General features: G+C 26.6%; 1 protein-coding gene across 1 annotated transcript in view; it reads right to left on the reverse strand.

Moving 5' to 3' along the window:
- Window positions 1-18,844, reverse strand: part of LOC111685096 — a 68,978-nt gene that overhangs the window by 38,577 nt on the left and 11,557 nt on the right. Inside the window, exons 2-3 of the mRNA XM_046956656.1 lie at window positions 14,603-15,034; window positions 9,695-10,570 (exon numbers count right to left, since the gene is read on the reverse strand). Of these exons, the coding sequence (XP_046812612.1) occupies window positions 9,695-10,346 (652 nt within the window). The 5' untranslated portion in view covers window positions 10,347-10,570; window positions 14,603-15,034. The remainder of the gene's footprint in view (window positions 1-9,694; window positions 10,571-14,602; window positions 15,035-18,844) is intronic.

Below are 18,844 nucleotides of genomic sequence, written 5' to 3' on the forward strand. Positions count from 1 at the left end.
GCAGAGAAGGAGTATATATTTCTTAAGTGCTTAATTATTGCCGACATCATTCCCATACACTAGCTCACACAATAAAGGCGTTTATATAATGAAAAAAAAACTTTTTTTCTTACTTACTACTTTTGTGTCTTTTCATTCACCATACCCTTTTTTGCTTTATTTTTTCACCATTTTAATTTCAATTTCTTATAATTTGCAGCAGTAAGAATGAAAATTTCAATTTCATTTTTCTAAGAAAATGTGCGAATAGAAGTAAAAGACAACAAAATTTTGTAATTGAAAATGTAAAAAAATGGCAATTATTTTAATTTAATTGCAGCAAACGTTGTATTATTACGTGTATGTGGTTTGTTTTTGTCTTTTATCTATTAAATTAAATTACTTATTAATTTCATTGTACGATAATGAAAAGGGCGGACTTTTTTTAATTGATAAAAAAAGAGGAAAATAAATGGTCGAGCAGATGGATAATATGAAGGAAGTTGTGCATAAATTTATTTAAAATATTTTTGTGAAAAATAATTGCATATTTTATTTTTAATCGAGTGAAAAATGTTTTCCTAGAAAACTATTGTAATTTTTGTGATTAATAGATAATGTAATTTTTTTAACCCAAGTCAAATTTTGTTATGTGGTTGTCTTTATGTTAAGATTTTATAGACCTGATATAACAAGTTATCAAATGTTTATAGGACATATTTTGTATGTTAAATTGTTATGAATAAGGCCCTAAATTTATTTCATATAGTTCGTGTAAATACATAAAATTTAACTATGTATATGTTCTCATTTTGACCAATTATTATTGTCTTTGTCCTTTATTCATATTTATTTATAATTAAACTTATACACGCACTTATTTCTTTTCAATTTCCACAAAACACCCCCTCACAAAATATCTCGATAAAAGTTTCCTTTTAACGTATTTAAGTGAATCCATAGTCTGGCGGGAATGAAATATTATCGTCTTTAGCTTTTACTTAAAAAGTAAATAATATGCTTGGTATCATTTTTGACTTTGAACCCATGTCCCTGTCGTATGCCGTTATTTTTCTTTTAAACATAATTGTCGTTATTATAAGTAATAACCTCTTCTAAATATATACATACTACTACTACTGCACATATAACAAAATGAAACAAGACATTGTAAAAGAAAAAAAAAGAAAAACTGGAAAAAAGTAAATAAAATTACTTTGTGGTCATGAACTTTTTTCAACGCCTTTATCCAAAACGACAAAAAAGTTATTAAAATTATACTTTTGTTTATTTTTCTTCGTTATTGCTTTAACATTCATATATATGTGTGTTTATAATAATTGGTTTATTTTACCAATAATTGGTTTCTGGCTACAAAATAAAGTTCACAACAGCAATTTTTTCTTATTATTTTTCATTTTATTTTCTAAGAAAAAATATCTAAATTTGGAGAAGGAAGTGCACAGTGGGGCTGGTGTACGAAGCGACGAAATTAAAATTTTAGTATTAAATTAGAATTTTAATATAAATGTAGAATTTTAGTATAAAATTGAAATTTTAGTAGAAAATTAGAATTTTAGTATACAATTTGAATTTTAATATAAAATTGGAATTTTAGTATAAAATAAGAATTTTAGTATAAAATTCAAATTTTGGTATAAAATTAGAATTTTAGTATAAAATTAGAATTTCAGTATAAAATTAGAATTTAAGTATAAAATTAGAATTTAAGTATAAAATTTAAATTTCAGTATAAATTTAGAATTTTAGTATAAAATTAGAAATTTTAGTAAAAAATTAGAAATTTAAATTTTAGCATAAAATAAAATTCGATTTTTAGCATAAAATTATAATTTTAGTATAAAATTATAATTTAAGTATAAAATTATAATTTTAGTATAAAATTAGAATTTTAGTATAAAATTAGAATTTTAGTATAAAATTAGAATTTTAGTATAAAATTAGAATTTTAGTATAAAAATAGAATTTTAGTATAAAATTAGAATTTTAATATAAAATAAGAATTTTAGTATAAAATTTTAGCATAAAATTAGAATTTTAGTATAAATTTAGAATTTTAGTATAAAATTAGAATTGTAGTATAAAATTAAAATTTTAGTATAAAATTAAAATTCTATAATTCTATAAAATTATAATTCTATAATTCTATAATTCTATAAAATTAGAATTTTAGTATAAAATTAGAATTTTAGTATTAAATTAAAATTTTAGTATAATATAAGAATTTTAGTATAAAATTAGAATTTTAGTATAATATTAGAATTTTTGTATAAAATTAGAATTTTAGTATAATATTAAAATAATTAAATTTTATTGTTTTTAGAACTCAGATAACCTAATTAGAATAAAGACATAAGCTTTTTCATACCTGTTAGACTTCAAATATTTTTTGTCACTGTACCCTGTTATTGCTACTGTTTCACATTTGATTTTATCCCCTATTATCAACAAAAATTTTAACTTTCTTTCATTATCTTCACATAAAACATAATTTCCTGGTAAATAATTGAATGGGGGGAGTGGCAATATGCCAAAAAAATAAGAAAAAACATAATAAAAGTTAAAATTTATTTCATTAGGAAACTTTGTTTTTTATTAAAAAAAAAAACAAACACATTTGCACTTAATTTAATTGATAGTATGGTTTCTTGATATACATAGACAGAGGAAAGCTATAAATACTAATGTACTGACATCTTTTGTTTTGCCTCGAGCAGTGTTAATACTTCAGTATTTAAAAATTCTTAAAGATAACATTTATTATAAGAATTTAAGGTAAAGCACTGTCTATAACACAAAACCATATATATCATGCACTGTTAATAGTAACACAAATTTTTTAGTAAATATTTAGTTAAATGAACAATATTATTGTACTAACAGACGTACCAATAAGTACACCTTATATAGATTATAGTTTTCACAGATCTAAATAGTACCTTCAATAACGATCTATTATTACAAATTGGATACAAAAAAATGAAACTTTCAGACATTTTTTGTAGGCTCTAAAAACTTTCAAAAATTTGACCAACAGAATATATTCCTTTCTGTTGTAATTTAATGATAAAATTTGATTTGACAAATGAAGCGTTAAATCGTTAAGATATCTTTAAATTAATGTAATTACTTAAGGTGTACAGACAAAGTAATTAATTATTAGCTAAGGAGCATTAGTACATACATATGTATATGTATACAATATATTCCCATACATATGTATACATATGTGTATATTGCTGTACATACAAATGTATGAATTGAGATTAAATGTTTCATTTACTAAAGTTTACATGAATAAACACCACCACAAATTAAACTATATGTCCCTACACAAACCTCATCTTTAAAAGCTTTAACTTATAACTAAAGCTAATCTGGCATTGTTGGATTAATGAAAATCTTTAAACAAATTATATTTTACTTTTATAAAAGTTTTTATATGAAACTTTAATTTAAAAAAAAAATGTAGTTTACAGTAGACAAGACTTGACTATAGACTAGACTATAGACTAGACTATAGACTAGACTATAGACTAGACTATAGACTAGACTATAGACTAGACTATAGACTAGACTATAGACTAGACTATAGACTAGACTATAGACTAGACTATAGACTAGACTATAGACTAGACTATAGACTAGACTATAGACTAGACTATAGACTAGACTATAGACTAGACTATAGACTAGACTATAGACTAGACTATAGACTAGACTATAGACCAGACTGAACTGCAGACTAGATTATTCGACATTATGCTTAAACTTTTGTCCATTGAAAAATTATTTTTGTTTCACATTTTATGCCAACAAAATGAAATACTTAAAATGTTGTTAAAGATGTTACTTATTCTTTTATATTTTTGTCATTAATCCTTACGACCGAGACTTTATTTTACGTTATGGGAGAGGGACTATGAAGTAGATGAACAAGTCTTAATATACTAGTCATAATTATAATGTTACTATACTTCATACATATTTTCCTAAATAAAACAATATATACAACATTATGTTAGTTTCACTTAATTATTATTTAGTCATGTACATTTATATATTATTAGTATAAATAATAGATTTTTTATTGATATTATTACAAAGAGCGTTTTTATCAGTATGTTTATATGATTATTTTTTTTCTTTTGTACAAACTCATAGAAAAAACGTGGTGTATAATAAATCAAGGGTGACTTGTGGTTAAGTTGCTTCGTACCAAATTTCTTTACATAATTAATAATGAGTCATAAATTTGTATTATACTACAAGTATTATTATTTGTGTTCAAACATTCATACATATAAGTAAGTACTCAGACAAATAAACATTTATGATGGATTTGTTCTTTTTGTAAGCGGTTACAATGAAAGACCACAAAAACATACTTATAACTTGGGTACCCTACATTGCTGCAGTGTGTTTTTTTATGATGTTTGTAACTTCAGTAGGCATAGAAGTATAAATATGTGAGTATATTTAACCTTGTTCTTTGTGCAATGACTGACTGACTGATACCTGTTTGGATTAATTATTTCACAATATTTAAATTGTTTTCATAAAAGGGTACATACGATTCTTTATTGCCTTAGTGTTTATGTTTGTTATTATTTTTATGTTTGAGTAAGTTTTTCTATGAAACTAAGTACTTATGTGTTAGAGTGTGTGTGAAATGTTGAAAATATTTACAAATTATAAGTCAAATTAATTACTTACTTGTTGTTGCTGTTGGTTAAGACAATAATTTGTCAGCATTAAAGTCAAAGGAAGCAAAACGAATGTAAAGACAAATAAATTTCATAATTCTCTCAAGAGAGTAGACGATATTTGTTTTATAAAGTCATGCCATAAATACTACACACACCTACTAGTTTCTTTGTTAATTTGGTAAACTGCACAGTGCTACAGAGATATTTTATGTTTTTGTTAAGTTTTGTGAAAGGATATTGAAGCAATGAGTCTTGATCATAAATTATTATCAAAGGTTTATTAAACAAATTTTCATAGAAAAAGTTTGTAAAACAAATATTCAAAGTTCATATTATAAACCTTTGATAAACTTGTGTGAATAAAATTCTCTCTAACAATATGTTTTCTTTTTTTTTAATTTTTTTGTAGACTAGTGTTATTTTAGCAAATATTTAACATGCTTGAACATGTTTTTCTATCTTTAGTTTTCTATTCTTTCGTTTTCTCTGGGTAATGATTAACAAACTAATAATTAATAATTTTTACCCTGGGGAAGATGTTGATAAAACCACATAATTGGTATTTGTTAAAACATTTTAAGGCTTAAAAATTTTCTATTTAATATTAAGATATTTGAGAAGAGATGTCAGAAATTAATATAAAGGATTAGAGCTAGTTTAGGAAAGTTTTAAAGTTTGACATCTAAGGAAAATAGTTTTCAATAGAAATTAAATTAAAATGTATGTTAAATTATTAATCATTAAGGGTCTTATTCATAAACTTTTCATAAAAAAATTATCCTAAAAACCTTTGATAAATTGTTATGAATAAGATAGTAAAAGGTTAAAGATTATATTTGAATAGGTGCAGACGTGAGAGTTTATAAAAAGCTTAAAATTAATTTGTTAAATAAAATTTAATTCCGAAATATGTTTATAAAATTGTCAGAAATTTTTTCTAAAAATTATTAATTTTTAAATCAATTTTAATTTTGAAATTAAATTAAAAATTTCCAAAAAAAACTTTTGCTTGATTATCTAGCACTTAAGATTTTCTCCTTATCCTCTATATAAAAAAAAAAAACAAAAATATTCATTTAATAAAATTTATTTTCATTTCACTCTGCTAAACTCAACTATTAAGCAAATAAAAATCTTGAGACATTATCTCTTGAAACTTTAAATATTTGGAAAATTTACTTACAAAAAACAACAAAATGGGGTCAAAATAAAGTGAACACCACAAAAAGTCTAAAATTTTAGGAAATTAACTGATTTAAACTTAAATGAACTGTTGGTTAGCAAAAACAAAAAAAAAAAACTAAAACGGATGTTAGAAAACTAGAAGCACAATAAAAGAAATTTATTAAACTTTAAAGTAAATTTAAGAAAGAGAGAAAACACTTATAGAAGTTTAAAGTTTTAAATGAAAAATTGGAATGGTATGAAAAAAAAAAACAGTTTTGTTTAATGTATTTAATTTATAAGGCTTTTAAAGCGTTATTCATAACAATTTGTCAAAGGTACTTTTTCATTCAAAATTTGTTCGATAAACCTTTAACAAATTGTATTTATATCACAATTATAAAAAGTTTTATCTATCGAGACAATAGTCTCAATCTACGTCTTCGGCATTTCATTTTATTTCAACTTGAACATCTTTGAAAAAAAATACTTTAAAATTATTTACATCTGTTGTATGTATGTTGTAACATTTTATATATTTCTGTGTCCTTGAAATCCTTACAAATGCGTCTATAGTAATTTATTTTTATTTTTTCGCCTCTTGGCAATCAGCCTCTTAAATAGTTCTTGTCTTTAACTACAATTTTATTTCTACCAATTACTCATTTTACGACCACTTGTCCAGACTATGTATACTAAGAAACTCTTCTCCAGATTAACACCTACATACTTATCGGCCACAAAAAATGCCTTATTAGTGTAATAAATGGAAATAAACATTCATCAGTTATAAAAATAGACATAAAAATTTTGGAAATAAAGAACCTTTTCTTATTTAATGTGTCTGTTCATATAAAAATAAATAAAAATTATATATGTATTGTTCATATTTAGATAATTGGTAGTAATTTGTAAACTATCGTCTCGGGTAGAAGGAGGTAAATTAAAATAGAATAATATATAAGATATTCATGTTGTAGACTATTGTTTAGATTGTTATCTGGAGAATAGACCACGGTTTTGTTTGGTTTATAGATTAACGAGTAGTGTTAACATTCCATACTGTGGAATATAGACCAGATTATAAGGCCATTGATTTACGCCATAGCTTAGACTGACTTCAACCTAAATTAGTCTGAAGTTTTGGAATTAAGAGCAGTCCAAATTTAAGATAATAGGCATTTTATAAGATAGGCTTTTGATCAGTATACAGTTAATTCTATAGTCCAGATCAGAGTATAGCCAAAACTATAATCTATAATTAAGACTGAAGACGAGTTAATAGTCTAGACTATAAATCAGTCTATAAGCTAGAGTATACAGCAGTCAATAAGCTAGACTTTATGCTAGACTTTAGATCAGTCTATAGGCTAGTCTATAGATCAGTCTGTAGACTTGTCTATAAATCATTCTATAGTTAAAACTATAGATAAGTCTTTGTCTAGTTATATCAGTTTATAGTCAAATCAATAGTCTGATCTATTATAGATATGTCTATAGTTTGTAGATCAGTCAATAGCATTCAGTATAGTCTAAACTATATTAAGTAGACCATTCTATAGTTAAGAATAAAGAACAAAGCCTAGACGATAGATCAATTTAAAAAATAGGCTATAGTCTGATATATCGATCCATAGCATAGGCGATAGATTTGTCTACAGCTTAGGTACTAGATCTGTCTATAGCTCAGATTTTAGCTATAGATAAATCAATAGTCGGTAGTCTTAATTTTAGATCAATCTAAATAGCGATCAGTCTAAAGTCTAGACTAAAGATTAGTCTAAAGTATAGGCTAAAGATCAGTCTAAAGTATAGACAAAAGATCAGTCTAAAGTTAATACTAAAAATCAGTCTAAAGGCTAGACTGTAGATATCAGTTTTTTAACAAGTTTATAGATAATTGTAGACCATGTCTAGAACGTAAATAGATAATATTATAGTTTGGACTACAGTTTAGACTACAAATCAACATATTGTGTAAAGTATAGATCAGTCTCTAGACTAAAAAATAGCTCAGTCTAGACCATATATATTCTAATGCGAATAATTATTTCTATATATCTGTCCTACAGATCAGTCTATATCTAGCAGTACAAATCACTAAAGCATGGAGACTATACACTTGTTTAGTCTGTAGGTTGCAGTATAATTCGGTCTGTTGTTTAGACGATAGATCATTCTATTACCAGGACTATGCTAGATTTCAAGGAGTGTAAAGTCAGATTATACGAATCATAGATTAATCTAGAGAGTCTGTAGAATAGAAATAAAATCCTTGGGGTAAAAACTTCATAAAATTCTAATAGACAGGCAGATTTTTTTTTATAAAATTCTACAATTAAAAGATTTTGATCTTTCTAAAGTATCAAACCTTTACCTCTCTGCAAAAGAGATATAAGGTAAAAATATCCAAGTAGCAGTCATATAAAAAATCACTCTTGCTCCTCTAATTGCAATCATAATCATACATATTACAAAATTTCGTATAAATTGTTTCTTACAAGACCGTTCGACACTCAAAGTTAGACATGAAGTGTATGATATACATCAGAAACTATAAATTTAATGGAGAAAAACTGCTTTGCTAGTTTTTTAATTCGTGATCATGTGTACAATTTATAGGACTTCAAAATTTTAAGAAGTACATTTTTCAAAAAATATTTTAAAATACTTCTACTGATCAAACAGTGCCAAATTTGATGTCATGCCAACTAAAAGAGTTGTAAAATATTTGATATTATTTTTAGTTTATTCTGTCGAGATCTTTCAACATTTTTGAAAAAAAATAGTAATGAACATTTTTAGAAAATTAAAGGATAAGAATTTTAAAAAACATTTTTAGCAGATTTTAATCCTAATAGTATAAAATAAAAATAATACAAAATATTTCCTAATTCTTCTTGTTGACTTGACACCAAATTTGACATTGTTTGATTAGTAAAAGTATTTTAAAATAATTTTTGAAAAATGTACTTTTTAAAACTTTGAAATCCTTTTGAGAGGACACAGGATCACGAAAAGAAAAAACGAAAAACTCATATTTTTCCCTTAAATTTATAGCATCAGACGTATATCATCTAACGATTTTTTTTTTCATTTTTGTCGGACGGTCTCTTTAATTTTCTTTCAATATGACAATGTATATATTCATTATTTCTTAAATTCTTTATCTTATACATATACCTCAATGTATAAATTTATTATTTCTTAAATTCTTTATCTTAATTTAAGAAATATTTCATATTTTTAATATGCATTAATTATTACAATTTTAACAGCTTAATTCCCTTAACTTCAAAAATGAATTTTTGCCCATGGAGCGTATGATGAATATTTAAGGTCATTGTTACAGAAATTCTTTATACGCCACAATACACAATAAAAGTTTTTAATCAAGTTTTTTTCGCTTTTCGTAACTAATTACAAGTAATGCAATAAAAAAATTTAATTATTGTTATATTAATTGGTAATTTTCATACAAAAATAACAAAAAAAAAAACAACTTTCTTATATTTTCACAAGAATTCTTCATATTTTGCGTAGTAAAGTTGTTGTTTTAAAAAGTTTTCTCTTTTAATTTTTGTTACAGCACCATTTTAATTTATGCAATTTTTGTTGTTTTTGTTTTATTTTTATTTTTTACAACAACAGTAAAAATGAAACAATATAATTTATGTATATTTTACATACATATATAATATAAATATAATAATAAAAAAAATATGAAAAAAAAACAAAGTAAATTCTTTTAATAATGGCAACAAAAATGAGAGCAAAAAAAAAAATAGTAATAATAATGAAAAGAATGCAAGAAAACTTACCCAATATAGAAAGGAAAAGCCATAAGAAGAAATGCCATTTTAAAGATGAACAAAAGTTCCTGTTGTTAACTAAAGATGATGAGGATGGTGACGTTGTTATTGTAGTTGCTGAAGAAGTTATAGATGTTGCAGGAGCAGCGTAAAAATTGGATAAAGTTTTGGTTTTAATTTTGTACTGTTTTTGTTGACGCTGTTGCAAAGACCACCACCAATAACAGCGTTTGTATACGTAACGTATGCAATAACATATAGTTGTTGTAATGAAAGTAATAATACTGTTTGGACTGTTACAACTAAAATAAAATAAACTTAAACTTTGGCTACAACTAGGGCTAACATTAAAACTACTACTACTGCTACTACAACAACTATTGTTGCTGTTACTACTTCGACTATCTGTGTCAGTATCTTTTTCGTTTTTTTGCAAACATTTATTGCTGTTGGTTTTTCTATTGCTGTTGTTATTCATGTTGCAAATAGTATTAGTAAAGTTACAATGGCTTCTTGTTTTGAGTTTTGCTGCTGTTTGGCGTTGTCTAGTATTATTTTCATTTATTGTTGTTGTTTTTGTTCTAGCTGCAACTATTGCAGTTGCTGATACTTTAGCTGGCAGTTGGTAAAAGCCTCTTTTAACTTTCTTATTGTTGGCCATTTCTTATGATTTTCTTTTTTTTCTGGCTTATTTCTTTTTCAATTGTTTATTGTTGTTTTTTTTATAAAATTTTGTTGAAATAGTTGTTAGTTTTGTTATTAATATCGCTCAACCGCATTTAAAATGAAATAGCAGAAAAGAAAACAATATTTTTTGAAATGTAGTTTTTTATATGTTTTGTTGCTGTTTTCTTTCTTTAATACTTTTCACCAAAGTAATTTGTGCTGTTGGAGAAAAATGAAAAAAAAAATATTAATTTCTTTAACCCTTATTTTCTTATCTTTTTAATAAATATAAATTGTTTAATCAAATAAAAGCATTAAATGTTCTTTTAGAAAAAAATGTTGTACACAGCCCGATATATACGGGTATATCACTATTTAGTTTGACATAAATAAGTGCTATGTAAACCTAAATTTTTACAAAATGTATAAAACATACATTAAACTAAGTTCAGTTAAATTTATTTTTATAAAATTTCCGTATTGATTATATCACTGAATTCTCCTAATTTTATACAGTATTCATTAGCCTAGAGCGTGAGCTAATAAGGAATTTAGTCTAGAATATAGATCAATCAATTGTCAATCAATATATAGCCAGGAATATTGAGCTATCCAGAATTCAGATTTTAGATCTGCATATAGTCTTAGTTTTAAATCTGACTAGAGTTTAGAATATAGAATAAAGATAAGTCTATAACGTGGGCTGTAAATCAATCAATAGCTACTGATCTATAGTCCATACTATAGATCAGTCTAAAATGTAGACTATAACAGTCAATAATACAGATAACTATATAGCTCAAACTTTATATCAATCAATAGTCCAGAATATATATCAGCATATTGTCTAGAGTAAAAGTCAATCTTTAGTCCAGACAATAGATTAGACTATAGTCCAGACTACAGATAAGTCTAGACTATAGATCAGTCTAAAGTGTAGACTATAGTTTAGTCTATAGTGTAGACTTCAGATCAGTGAAATGTCAGTCTATAGTCTAGACTAAAGATCAGTCTAATGTCAGTCTATAGTCTAGAATATAGATCAGTCTATAGTCCAGAAGGTAGATCAGTCTAAATTCCAGAAGGTAGATCAGTCTATAGTTCAGAAGGTAGATCAGTCTATATTCTAGGCAATATATCAGTCCATAGTCTAGACTATAGTTCAGCCTATAGTCTAGACTACAGATCAGTCTATTGTTTAGACTATAGATCAGTCTATAGTCAAGACTATAGATCAGTCTATAGTCAAGACTATAGATCAGTCTATAGTCTAGACTATAGATCAGTCTATAGTCTAGACTATAGATCAGTCTAATGACGAGACTATAGACCAGTCTAATGTCGAGACTATAGACCAGTCTAATGTCGAGACTATAGGTTAGTCCATAGTCTAGACTATAGGTTAGTCCATAGTCTAGACTATAGGTCAGCCTATAGTCTAGACCATAGATCAGTCTATAGTCTAGACTATAGCTCAGCCTATAGACTAGATTATAGACTGACCTATAGTCTCGACATTAGACTGATCTATAGACTCGACATTAAACTGATCTATAGCCTAGACTATAGACTTATCTATACTCTGCTCTATAGACTGATCTATAGTCTAAACTATAGACTGATCTATTGTCTAGACTATAGATAGTCAATAGCTACTGATCTATAGTCCATACTATAGATCAGTCTAAAATGTAGACTATAACAGTCAATAATACAGATAACTATATAGCTCAAACTTTATATCAATCAATAGTCCAGAATATATATCAGCATATTGTCTAGAGTAAAAGTCAATCTTTAGTCCAGACAATAGATTAGACTATAGTCCAGACTACAGATAAGTCTAGACTATAGATCAGTCTAAAGTGTAGACTATAGTTTAGTCTATAGTGTAGACTTCAGATCAGTGAAATGTCAGTCTATAGTCTAGACTAAAGATCAGTCTAATGTCAGTCTATAGTCTAGAATATAGATCAGTCTATAGTCCAGAAGGTAGATCAGTCTAAATTCCAGAAGGTAGATCAGTCTATAGTTCAGAAGGTAGATCAGTCTATATTCTAGGCAATATATCAGTCCATAGTCTAGACTATAGTTCAGCCTATAGTCTAGACTACAGATCAGTCTATTGTTTAGACTATAGATCAGTCTATAGTCAAGACTATAGATCAGTCTATAGTCAAGACTATAGATCAGTCTATAGTCTAGACTATAGATCAGTCTATAGTCTAGACTATAGATCAGTCTAATGACGAGACTATAGACCAGTCTAATGTCGAGACTATAGACCAGTCTAATGTCGAGACTATAGGTTAGTCCATAGTCTAGACTATAGGTCAGCCTATAGTCTAGACCATAGATCAGTCTATAGTCTAGACTATAGCTCAGCCTATAGACTAGATTATAGACTGACCTATAGTCTCGACATTAGACTGATCTATAGACTCGACATTAAACTGATCTATAGCCTAGACTATAGACTTATCTATACTCTGCTCTATAGACTGATCTATAGTCTAAACTATAGACTGATCTATTGTCTAGACTATAGACTGATCTATAGTCTAGACTATAGACTGATTTATATTCTAAACTATAGGCTGATCTATAGTCTGGACTATAGATCAGTCTATAGTCCAAAGTCTAGATCAGTCTATAGTCTATGATATAAATCAGTCTAAATTCCGTACTATAGATTAGTCTATAGTCGAGACTAAAGATCAATATATAGTTCAGCCTATAGATAAGTATATATTGTAGAACATATTTCAGTATATAGTCCAGACTGTAGATAAGTTTATAAATCAGTTTTTAATACGCATTATAGATAAATCTATAGTTCGTAGTATAGGGAAGCTGTTATCGAAATCAGTTGAAGTTGGTCAGACAATGGAGTAACAAAGTGTCAAGGTTGTGTCTGCCGTTAAATAATACTGTTATGTTTGCATATACATTTCTATATCAATGAGGATGCAGATTTCTGATGTCTCATCGAAAATTAACACTTACATTTTTGTACTTTTTGCTTAAACTTATACATTCTATGTTTGTCTACCTAGATTTTGCATTAATATCAAGCAATAGACATTATGATCTCCGAATGGATATGCATCTTATTATGATGCATAACGCTTATGAATCTAAATATCAATTACAACTTAAAAGTTATGAAAAAATCGTTATCAGCCTTTTTCATAATTTTTCTAGGGGATCAGCAAAACAAATTTTGAACTTTTTAATTTTTAAAATAATTTCCACCAAAAACTTTTTAGTTAAATATCTTACGGGTTGACGATTTTAGGATTCTGTATTGCCATTGTCATTTCCTGAAGAATAAAATAGGGTTAAAGAGACAAATATCTGTGGTTTTTATTCCATTTTTTTTTGTATTTTTTTATTCGTTTATTTTACGAGTAAACACTGGTATGTACAATATACATATACCAGACATTTTTTTATTTTGTAGGGTCTGCAACTTTTATGCTGCAGCATAAAATCTTTTTTATTTTTTAAAACTGTCTGTTGTTGCTGGTTCTTCTTTTTTAACAATTTAACGCTTTAGTTTAGTTTTGTAGGGATTTGTCTTTCAATTTGTTCTTATTACAGGATTTTGTAAGTTTTTTTCTGCTGTTGCTTTTTCTCAGCACTGGCTAGATTTTTTGTTATTTTTATAACCACTGACAGTTTATGGGTAGTTTAAGAGTTTGCCTTTGATTATTTTCAGTTATAGACAGAAATGTTTTGCCACAAATTGCCAAGTCACTTTTTGTACAGTTTTTCTTAAATTTAAAGAAAGCTGGATTTTTTTTTTTTTTTTTTTGCAGAAAAATAACCTTACTAAAATAAAAATAGCTACATTGGTAAAAAACATTAGCATTTTATTTATAGTTTTGTTATTGGTAACTTGACTGTCATCTGTTTAAGTCTAAACACAATACGGTAAAATGATTTGTAACAGGCGTTTCCGTTTGTTGCTGGGTTGTGTTTATTTGTTTTCTTGTAGTTTGTTCATGACCAAGTATTTTGTTGTTTTATTTTTTTAACCGCCCGCCCTGTTATTTGATTGAAGTTTACGTCTTTGCACAATTAATATTAAAAAAACACACAACAGTAAAATGTTTTTATATTGTACATATTATATAGTGTCCTTGCTAAAGCAGTCAAGTCAAAACCATAAAATAAAATTATAAAAATTTAACTCTTAGTTAAAACAAAAAAATATGTATAGAGTGAAAATAAAACCCAAAAACTTACTAATACTTTGAAACTGTTGTCCTTTTTGTTGTTGACGTTACTTATATTCTGGTTTCCGGTTTATTTTATTTATTTTGTTTTTTTATTCTTTATCCAGTTTTTCCGCCATCATTTTGTTTTATTTTCTGTTATTATTAAATTTATTTTTTACATTGATTGTCAAAGGTTTTCCTGTGAGCCACAGTAATTGTTTTACAGTTATTATTTTCATATATTTTTTTATTAATTTAAAATAATCATCTTTTTTATAACAATTCACTATGTTGGATTTTTTCTTTGTGTTTTTTTTATTTTCTAGAAGTTTGTTGGATGTGCTTTTAACTCAATTTTCGTTATTTTTTTATTGAGTTACTGCAGTCCTTTTTTTTTTTTGTTTAAATTTCAAAAATACTTTAATGTTATTTTTTTCAAGCAAAAAAATGCTTTGATTATCTGCAACGAAAACAACGTAAAAATATATATTTTTAAAAATATTTTATAAATTTTAATATTATTACTTTAAAAAATGCATAGTTTTAAATTAAATTAATTTCAATTTCATAACAAAAACTCGCTTAAAAAGGACCTTTATACCCTATACCATTGAAATGAGGAGAGTATTATTTGTTTGTGCTAATGCTCCCTCCTCCCGGGGGCATTTCTCCTTGTTTAAAGAACGCAATCCCGGGAAAAAGTGGTGCTACCAGTACTTCTAGTCTGCCAGGACTAACAATATATCCTCGTCATTCTTAAAAATGATTCTATATTTGGTCGAACAAGAGAATTATATAATCTGGTACTACGGAAAACGGAGTAGTTTCGGACTTTGTATTGACTTCGTTATTGGAGTGGTCCCATCCAGCTACACGTGGTATGTGTGTTTTAACCAAAATTCGTGGAAAGAGAATGTCAATTCAAAGACTGTTTTACAATGAAATCTAATATTCTAGATAAGTTTAGTACCGAAGTCATCTATTGACTCCACAGAGTAGTAACTGTGGGACTAAACTTTGCAAATGAGTTGGTGTTAAATATATCTAATTCAGGATAAATGTTTGCCCATATACATCGAGTAAGTGTGTCAGATTCTGTTCTTTATGGATGTTTAGAATGAAGTGTATATGGCGACAGATTAAATGTATCTTATTCAAGTGACACCATTGAATTGTACTCTCACTCCTAGACATGATCAGATTTACAGCTTTACCACAGAAAGTAAGAACAAAGTCCTCGACTTATTTGATTCATTTTGACCCATCAGAGGTTAAAAACGAAAGTGATGTTTTTGCAACACGGATATTAAGCAACAGATCTGCAATTTTCAGAGATTCAGCAAAGTGTTTTTACATGTACCAGCAGAAGCATGTACACAAATTGCAACCGGCATATAATATACACAATGGAGCATTGGTGAGTCATAAAAATTCACAACCTGTGGGTAAAAAAGATCACCCTGAAGTCATTTAGGCACAGCAGGTGTTTAGGTAAAGCACATCGACATGTTATCCTGTACCCACCTTGAAGTATACCAAACAGCTTAAAATCACTGTCTAAATTAATCTGAGTTGTGCACTCACTACAGGTCGCACTTTTCAAGATTATTTGCTAAAACTTACTATTAAAAGCAAATAGGAGAGTATAGTCGGGCATGGCCCTACACCATGAGTATATTTTTAAAATTTTTATTTTTCATAAAGAAACTTTTATATTGAATTTTACCTTAATTTCAAAATATTAAAGCAATTAAATGATAAACTATTAAATGTTCTAAATGAGGCTTTATATAGAAGTATAGGTCAATTTTGGGAAAAAAGATATATTTTTAAATACCAGTTAGTTTTGTTGTGATTTATTGCGATACAAATGGTTACAATTTTAGACGTTTAAGACATTTTTTGTAGGGGGGTTTATATAGGGGCTAGGGTCAAACAATTACCGATCATTACGAAAATCTGCAGTGTCGTTAATACTTATATAAAACTTATTTGTATCAAATTTTAAAGAGATATTAGGATATTTGACGTAATTATGGCATAAAAAACCCAAATCGGCATAATAAACCAAAACGGTTGTATGGGGGCTAGGTGAAATAATAGTCCGATTTCAACCATTTTCAACAAGCTTAGTCACCGTGTCAAAAAACATGCATGGTCCAAATTTCATCAAAGGTTTACATGGACAGCCAGCCGGACAGACGGACATGTCCTAATCGACACAAAAAAAGTTTCTGAATCGATTGGTGTAATAATATTTTTGTGTGTTAAAACATCAGAACAAATGTAAAATACCCTCCCCACTATAGTGGTGTAGGATATAATAAATCATATTAAATTATAGTAATTGGTGCAGGGTATCATATGGTCGGCCAGGTTCAACTACAGTTTCTTACTTGGTTTTTTCAAAAATTGAACTTTTATATATCAAAAATGTGGTACATTATATGAAATGCTTCGTACAGCTAAAATTGTTTATTGAATTGGAATTGTTTCGTATTATTTACGAAATATTTTCGGTAAATGTCATAAAACTTAACAAAATTGTTTTTCTAAAATGAAAAAAGCTTCTTAATATACATTAAAAAAAAATATTACGAAAGATTTTTATACTTGACCCCACAAGGAAAGCGTTTTAATAAATTTTCTTATTATGCATGAAATTTTCATAAATTATACGAAAAAAATTATTTTTGTTTTAAACAAAAATAAACTATTTAAATTTTTATAATAATATTTTTTTCATAATAATTTTATATTTCAACTTCATAATAACTTTAAACAATTATTTCTATGTTTTTCAAGTCAACTTATTACTTAGTAATTAACTAAGTATGTATACAAATTTAAAATATTAAAGTCATTAATTTGCACATTTTTAACATTAAAACTAAACATTATATTAAAGGTTTATAAAACGAATAAGGCCATTATTTATAATAAATATGAAATAATGTACGAAATAAGAAGCTGCTATTACTTGAAAACAATTAAAGTGCTAAATATTAAACAAGATATGTAAATTAATGAAACACACAAACATAAATATGAATAAGGTTTCCTTTTCCAGGAATATGAAGACGACTTAATCAAATTCCTAAAATTACCAAAATGTGTTTTCTCAGAAACTCTCTCTCTTATATAAATATTTACTTTGTAATTTAAATAAATATTTAACTTTAAAATTCTTAAGAAATTTATTTTATAATCTACACTTATATATCCCTACAATATTTTATTTATAAAATAAATACAAAATTTAGGTCAAAATCAATTAAACAAAATAAATTATTTAAATGTGAAATTTCAAGCAATAAACTATAAATAAGTCATTGTATATAGCAAGTACTTAGACTTTCAAGGCTGTATGCTTGAGAATGAAAATGACTTGACAGATTTAAATTTCTATTTAATGTTTGTTAAAAATAGTTTCAATTTAAAATTAATTTATATAATATAGTGTTTATGACATTTTTATTATAATAATAACAATTTTATTCAAGGTTATTTTCAATGTTTATAAACAAAAATATAAGACTACTTTAGTTGAGAAAATGAGAAAGAATCCAACAATTCTTAAGACTAACACACTTTATTTAGTTAATGAAAAGTGTTGGTACATCAAAGCTATTGCTGTAATAATAGAGATTCTGGTCTTTACAATTAACAAGCTTTAAGTACTTTTTACTTGTCAAGCTTTTAGCGAAAGTTAGCCGATTAATGGCTTTCTTTAAAACTTTTATCTTTAAAACTGCAGGGTAATTTTTCAAATACACACACACTCAAGAGACATTTTGTTAAACAAGTAAAATCGTTCTTATATTACATACTATAAGTTTATTTATGTAACATGTACGTGCATGTCTTATTAGTAGTTGGTTGTGGCAATCAAAGTGGAAACAAAATAATTATGAGTACAAAGTTATAATTCATGTTTAAGTAGTGGAAATAGACTGAGGATGAAAAATAAAAAAAAAGAAAGTTATTTCATAATTAAGTAGAAAGCAGCGATGTTACACAGAAACTACAGATTGCACCAAGGGGATTCAAGACAGATGAAAACCTTCTAGACCAACTTTTTGTCCATTTGACAGTTAGACGCAAAATTAATTAGTTTATCGAAAAGTAGGGACGTATAATAAGTTGAAACTATTAGGCCTGCAAGTTAGTAAGTTAGTAAGTTAGTAAGTTAGTAAGTTAGTAAGTTAGTAAGTTAGTAAGTTAGTAAATTAGTAAGTTAGTAAGTTAGTAAGTTAGTAAGTTAGTAAGT

This window comes from Lucilia cuprina, chromosome 2 (genome assembly GCF_022045245.1).
Source record: "Lucilia cuprina isolate Lc7/37 chromosome 2, ASM2204524v1, whole genome shotgun sequence".
In the NCBI taxonomy this organism is placed as follows: Eukaryota; Metazoa; Arthropoda; class Insecta; order Diptera; family Calliphoridae; genus Lucilia; species Lucilia cuprina.